Consider the following 6715-nt stretch of genomic DNA (forward strand, 5'->3'; position numbering starts at 1 on the left):
TGCACCAGCAGCAGCACGACAACCACCACAAAAGCACCTCTTCAGATCATCTGAGGACAGGATGGTGGTGTCCTCCAGATCTGTCCATTTTCAATGAAAGAAGCTCATCTCTGAAGAATCTCTTCTCCCCAGAGAAGCATCCATCAGTAGATAACAAAAAACACAACAAAAATAAAGCAAATGTTGAGTAAAAACTCAGAGCTACCAGACTTTGCTGCTCCCAGTTGAAGCGCATGTTCCGGAACTGAAAGAGAGGAGGAAGAGAAAAAAGAGGGAGAAGTGGAGGAAGAGAAAGAAAGAGAGGAGGAAGGGAAGGAAGTGGAGGAAGAGAAAAAAGAGGGAGAAGTGGAGGAAGAGAAAGAAAGAGAGGAGGAAGAGGAAAATGTAGGAGGAAGAGAAAAAGAGGAGGAAGAGAAGGAAAGAGAGGAGGGAGGGGAGGAAGAGAAAAATGAGGGAGAAGTGGAGGAAGAGAAGAAAGAGAAAAAGAGAGGAGGAAGACAGAAAGAGAGGAGGAAGAGAAAAAAGAGAGGGGCAAGAGAATGAAAGAGGAGGAAGAGAAGGAAAGAGTGGAGGAAGAGAAGGGAGGAAGAGGAAAAAAGAGAGGGGGAAGAGGAAAAGAGAGGAGGAAGAGAAGGAAGTGGAGGAAGGAAGAGAAAAAATCAATTAGACATCAACTTGTGTTAATAATATTTATTGTTTATTGGTATGACATCATCACATCTTTTATGACATTGCTGAGCTGAATGCTGCGTTCAGGGACCCTGGTTAAACAGAGGTTTCCTGACAACATTTTGGCAAATTGGCCCATTGCCATAATCCCTATTATTATTGATGAAAAACTGTCCCTGAAGGCAACGTGCATCAGCGGTTTTGCATGAATTTCCCTCTAAAACAACTCTGTGTGGTAACGTTGTGTTATTATCTCATAGCGTGGTGAATGTGCAGCTCACAACTTGTCCACCAGAGCGTTGTGGAGTTGTTGGATTGTGTATTTGATGAGTTTGATGAGGGAAACCAAGAAATCCCATAATGAGCCTCCGTAGCGTAGCTCTGAGCAGCTCACGGCTCTGCTCCGCCGTTCTAAAAACAGCTTGCACCGACAATTAAAGGTAACAAACCTACTGCTAGACTGCAAGACTATAGTGATTATGGCAATGGGCCAATTTGCCAAAATGTTGAACTATCCCTTTAAAGAAAGACTTTCTTTTTCTTTGTGCGTGTATATATATATTTTCTTCCGCCTTTTTACGGTCTTCTTCTAGTCCTTCATACTTTGTGCTATTTCAACAATTCCTATATCAAAACGTGCAGCTTTTTCTGGTCTTTATCGGATGTATTCAAATATTTCATACTTTTTATACTTTTTCAAATATTTAACTTTTTCAGATTTTTTTTCCCCCATAGAGAATGCATTGGAACAGTCTTCAAACTCTTCAAATCTTCTTACTTCTTTCAGCCACTAAAGCTTCACCATACTTTCTGCTAGAGACTTCATTCAAATTCTGAGCTGTAGACAAACTTTTTAAGTGTTCCTCTATGACTCAGCTTATTGATATCTTCAACAGTTTCTGATATTTGGCAGTTTTAAAATCATTACGTTTTTTGACTAAATCCAGCTTTATAATGGGTGTGTGTTGCGTCTAACGAGCAGAGCTAGAGTGGTGACATTGTCAGCCAGAGTGGAGAGAGGCAAAAAAACATTCTAGAGTTTTTCTGGCTAAACTGTCAGCACGGCCACAAATTAAACTCTAGACACATGATGTTCACCAGTTTTGTAGCCACACTTGTCTTCTGGCTAAAATTCTGGTCAAAAATGCAAAGAGACTTAGATAATAATTTAAAATATTTTTTAAATGCAGCCAGGGAGCTCTCTGCTCTCATTCAGCCCAATGCATTTTTTTCACAGCAGCAGGAGAAGGAGCTCAACTTTGTAACTTGCTGTTAAGTGTTTTTTAATTCGTTTTATTTCACCAAAAAATAGTCACAGGTCACAAAAAAGTCCTCTTCTTACTTGGTGTGGCTAATTTCTGCACTTTCCTTACTTTTTTTTTTAAGCAGAAGCCAGTGATCCTCTTATTAAAGGTTTTCTTTACCCCTCACATACTGTCTCTGTCTGTAGCCTAGTGGTTAGCTTGCTGGTCTGGAGACCTGAAGGTTGCTGGTTCAAATCTTGCCTCAACAACAATTATAGTGAAATATTTTCCCAGTCGTCCTCTGTTGACTTCTGATAACTTGCTTCATGTTGAAACTGCTGCTCTCAGCCTGAAATTCACAGAAATTTTCATTGTAAGTCATTCAAGCTTGACTCTCAAGCTTTCTTGGTGTTGAGAGTGTGTTTCCAACAGGTGCAGCTTTGGGCTCGTTAACTTCAGAGTGAGACAGAGTGCAGATCATTAACAGACAACAGTCTCTGTAACTGTGTGTGCACTGTGGCCTAGAGGCAGAGTGGAAGTCTACTGACCATGAGGTTGTGGGTTCGATTCCTACCTCGGTCAAACATTTGTATGGTGATCACTGCTTGCACTATTTGCTAATTCTGCAACAGCGTTCAGCTGCTTTCAGCATTCACACCATTTCCATTCTTGGAAATGCTTTTTCTAGTTAATGTATAATTTTCCCTTTAATTAATCCCCTTTATCTGTTTTATTTTGAGATACATATAGCTTTAATGACCTCTAAACGTGTATGATGTGTTTTATGTTCAAAATGAGAACAATCAATAAAGTTGAAAAAAAGAAAAGAGATAAAGATAAAGTTTGATTGATTGAGTTCTGGGTCGTGTGGTGCGTTCACTGTCTCACAAGTGTTTAAGTGTAGTGGAGCAGAGAGCGACGGACGCAGCAGGTTCAGTACATACAGTATTTCTTTATTGAATGAAGCAAAAATAATGAAGAGAATAATTTCAATCCCCTTTATGAAAATAAATAAATCATTTTCTTTGTCTCTTCCTGCAGCTGATTCTTTTTCGTCTTCGTCTTCGTCTTCTTCCAACTTCTTCTCCGGCTGTCGTCGTCCACGTTCGTTTCGTTTCGTTTCCTCGGCTGCAAAAAAAACCACCGGATCGAGTTCGTTCGTTCGTTCGTTCAAGCTGCTCGACACCAAAGAAAAAAACATGACGCTCCAGTTTGGCACCGGGGGGGAGGAAGGGAGGAAGGGAGGGAGGAGGGAAGGAGGGAGGGAGAGGGGGAGGGGGGTAAATGCTCGCCAGAAAGAGAGAGATAGAGAAAGAAAGAGAGAAGCCAAGGAGTAAAATCATCATCATCATCATCATCATCAGCAGTGCATTTGGCTGAGGAGGAAGAGAAGGGGGGAGGAAGAAGGGGGGAGGAAGGAGGAGGAGGGGGGGAGGGGACCACCATTTTATTTCCTCAAGCGTCCCTTCAAAATAAAAGATGAGTAAAATTAAAATCTCTGTGTGCGGTTTTTTAAGCGTTGCCGCGGTGACTAATTACAAACTTTTCCCCCTCAACGAGCGATAGATAGATACACAATCCTTTTAAACACACACTCTCACTCAGCTAGCAGCTAGCCGCTAGCTAGCCGCGCTCCCATTGGTTTACAATGGAGACGCTAACGATGCTAACGAGACAATTAAAAAGGAGAAAAGAAAAGAAAAGAAAAGAAAAAAGAAAAGAAAAAGCACTAAATTAAAATGTTTCCTGCAACTTTTCAGGTGAGGAGGAAGAGGAGGAGGAGGAGGAGGAGTGATGGAGTGATGAGGATGAAGATAAAAGAGGAGGAGTGTGTGTGTTTGTGTGTGGACGGAGGAAGGTGTGTGTAGGTGTGTAGGTGTGTGTGTGTGTGTTCAGCTTCAGGCTCAGATCCATGTTGTGTTGTTTTCTCTTTTTCACGTCCGGATCGATCGATAACTGATCAATAACAGGTTTTCTTTCTTTTTTTTCTTTTACAAATTAGTTTTTTTTTTAAATTTTCTCCAACAAATTTTTCCTGTTTTTCTTTTTCCTCCGTCCTGAACGGTTCTGAACAGACGACAGTGAACGCATCACGACTCCCGATCAATCGATAACTGATCAATAACAGGTTTTCTTTCCTTTTTTTCCTTTACAAATTAGTTTTTTTCCTTTACAAATTAGTTTTTTTCTTTTACAAATTAGTTTTTTTAATTTCCTCCAACAAATTTTTCCTGTTTTTCTTTCTCCTCCGTCCTGAACGTGTTCTGAACAGACGACAGTGAACGCATCACAGCTAGCTGAACCCGATCAATCAATAACTGATCAATAACAGGTTTTCTTCTATTTTTTTCTTCTACAAATTAGTTTTTATTTTATTTTCTCCAACAAATTTTTCCTGTTTTTCTTTTTCCTCCGTCCTGAACGGTTCTGAACAGACGACAGTGAACACATCACGACTCCCGATCAATCAATAACTGATCAATAACAGGTTTTCTTTCCTTTTTTTCCTTTACAAATTAGTTTTTTTCTTTTACAAATTAGTTTTTTAAATTTCCTCCAACAAATTTTTCCTGTTTCTTTTTCCTCCGCTCTGAACGTGTTCTGAACAGACGACAGTGAACGCATCACCACTCCAGTCTGTTGAGTCGATCAATAACTGATCAATAACAGGTTTTCTAATATTTTTTTCTTCTACAAATTAGTTTTTAAAATTTTCCGCTACAAACTTTTTTTCCTGTTTTTCTTTTTCCTCCGTCCTGAACGTGTTCTGAACAGACGACAGTGAACGCATCACGACTCCCGATCAATCAATAACTGATCAATAACAGGTTTTCTTTTATTTTTTCTTTTACAAATTAGTATTTTAAAAATTTTCTCCAACAAATTTCTTTCTTTCTTTCTTTCTCCTCCGTCCTGAATGTGTTCTGAACAGACGACAGTGAACGCATCACAGCTAGCTGAACCCGATCAATCAATAACTGATCAATAACAGGTTTTCTTTCCTTTTTTTCCTTTACAAATTAGTTTTTTAAATTTCCTCCAACAAATTTTTCCTGTTTCTTTCTCCTCCGTCCTGAACGGTTCTGAACAGACGACAGTGAACGCATCACGACTAGCTGAACCTGAAGCTGCTGCAGCGTGTGTGTCTGTGTGTGTGTGTGTTGCAGTCTCGAGTGTGTAAGTGGGTCCAGCTGGTCGGGGGGGGCAGGGGGGCGGGGGGGCGGGGCTTAGAGAGGCGGCGGGGGGGGGGGCAGGGCTGTTGTTGTAGTTGTTGTAGTTGCAGGTTTGGTTTTTCCGTGTTTTACTGCTGGTCTTTGAACGCGTCGAGGTCGAAGGCGGCGTCCAGGAAGCGGCGGAGCTCCGTCACGTGAGTGAACTTGTTTCCTGTTGCCGGGGCGGCGGCCGGGCCCCTCCCCGCATACCTGAGGAGGAGAGGAGGAGGAGAGAGGAGGAGAGAGGAGGAGGTGTCAGACACTGAGCTGTTGTCACGGTAACAGGAGGAGGAGGAGGAGGAAGAAAAGGAAGAAGGAGCAGCAAGAGGTGGAGGAAGAAAGGAAGGGGCGGGAGACAGAAGAAAAAGGAGAAGGAAGGAGGAGCAGGAGGTGGAGGAAGAAAGGAAGGGGCGGGAGACAGAAGAAAAAGGAGAAGGAAGGAGGAGCAGGAGGTGGAGGAAGAAAGGAAGGGGCGGGAGACAGAAGAAAAAGGAGAAGGAAGGAGGAGCAGGAGGTGGAGAGGGAGAAGGAAGAAGAAAGGAGGTGAAGGAAGAAAAGGAAGAAGAAGGAGGAGCAGGAGACAGAAGAAGAAGGAGAAGGAAGGAGGAGAAGGAAGGAGGAAGAGTAAGAAGGAGAAGGAGAAGGAAGAAGAAGGAAGGAGAAGGAATAAGGAGGAGGAAGGAGGAGAGAAAGGAAGGAGGAAGGAAAGGAAGGAGGAGCAGGAGTTGGAGAAGGAGGAGGAGGAGAAGGAAGAAAGAGGAGGAGGAGGGAAGAGGAGAGAAAGGAAGGAGGAAGAAAAGGAAAGAGCAGGAGACAGAAGAAAAAGGAGAAGGAAGGAGGAGCAGGAGGTGGAGAGGGAGAAGGAAGAAGGAGAAGGAAGGAGGAGCAGGAGGTGGAGAGGGAGAAGGAAGAAGGAGAAGGAAGGAGGAGAAGGAAGAAAAGGAAGGAGGAGAAGGAAGAAGGAGGAGGAGGAAGGAGAAGGAAGGAGGAAGAGTAAGAAGGAGAAGGAGGAGAAGCAGGAGAAGGAAGGAGGAGAGAAAGGAAGGAGGAAGGAAAGGAAGGAGGAGCAGGAGTTGGAGAAGGAGGAGGAGGAAGGAGAAGGAAGAAGAAGAAGAAGGAGGAGGAAGAAGAGCAGGAGTTGGAGGAAGAAATGGAAGAAGGAAGAAGGAGGAGAAGCAGGAGGAGAAGGAATAAAGAGCAGGAGGAGGAAGAAGAGCAGGAGTTGGAGGAAGAAAAGGGCAGAGGAGAAGGAGACGGAAGAAGAAGGAGGAGCAGGAGGTGGAAGGAGGAGGAAGAAAAGGAAGGAAGAGCAGGAGAAGGAAGAAGAAAGGAGAAGGAGGAGAATGAGAAGGAAGGAGAAAGAGGAGCAGGAGGAAGAAGAAGAAAGAGGAGGTGGAGAAGGAAGAAGCAGGAGGAAGAAGGAGAAGGAGAAGGAGAGGAAGGAGGAGCAGACGGAGGAGGAGGAGCAGACGGAGGAGGAGGTGGAGAAGGAGGAAGAGAAGGGAGAAGGAAGAAGAAGGAGCAGCAGGAGGAGGAGGAGGAGCAGCAGGAGGAGCAGACGGAGGAGGAGGTGGAGAAGGAAGAAGAAGG

General features: G+C 43.5%; 1 protein-coding gene and 1 long non-coding RNA gene across 2 annotated transcripts in view; one reads left to right on the forward strand and one right to left on the reverse strand.

Moving 5' to 3' along the window:
* Window positions 1-2845: 2845 nt before the first annotated feature.
* The window catches only part of ogdha (oxoglutarate dehydrogenase a), a 64837-nt gene continuing 60967 nt past the window's right edge, over window positions 2846-6715 (reverse strand). Inside the window, exons 24-25 of the mRNA XM_085785717.1 lie at window positions 5027-5335; window positions 2846-4009 (exon numbers count right to left, since the gene is read on the reverse strand). Coding sequence (XP_085641843.1) covers window positions 5215-5335 — 121 coding nt within the window. The 3' untranslated portion in view covers window positions 2846-4009; window positions 5027-5214. The remainder of the gene's footprint in view (window positions 4010-5026; window positions 5336-6715) is intronic.
* On the forward strand, window positions 4135-4741 carry LOC146980687 (uncharacterized). Its single transcript, XR_015036540.1, has 2 exons — window positions 4135-4174; window positions 4523-4741. It is a non-coding gene; the product is annotated as an uncharacterized LOC146980687 (long non-coding RNA).

The sequence above is a fragment of the Trachurus japonicus genome, chromosome 9 (assembly GCF_045865225.1).
Source record: "Trachurus japonicus isolate A0001 chromosome 9, Traja_1.0".
Taxonomy (NCBI): Eukaryota; Metazoa; Chordata; class Actinopteri; order Carangiformes; family Carangidae; genus Trachurus; species Trachurus japonicus.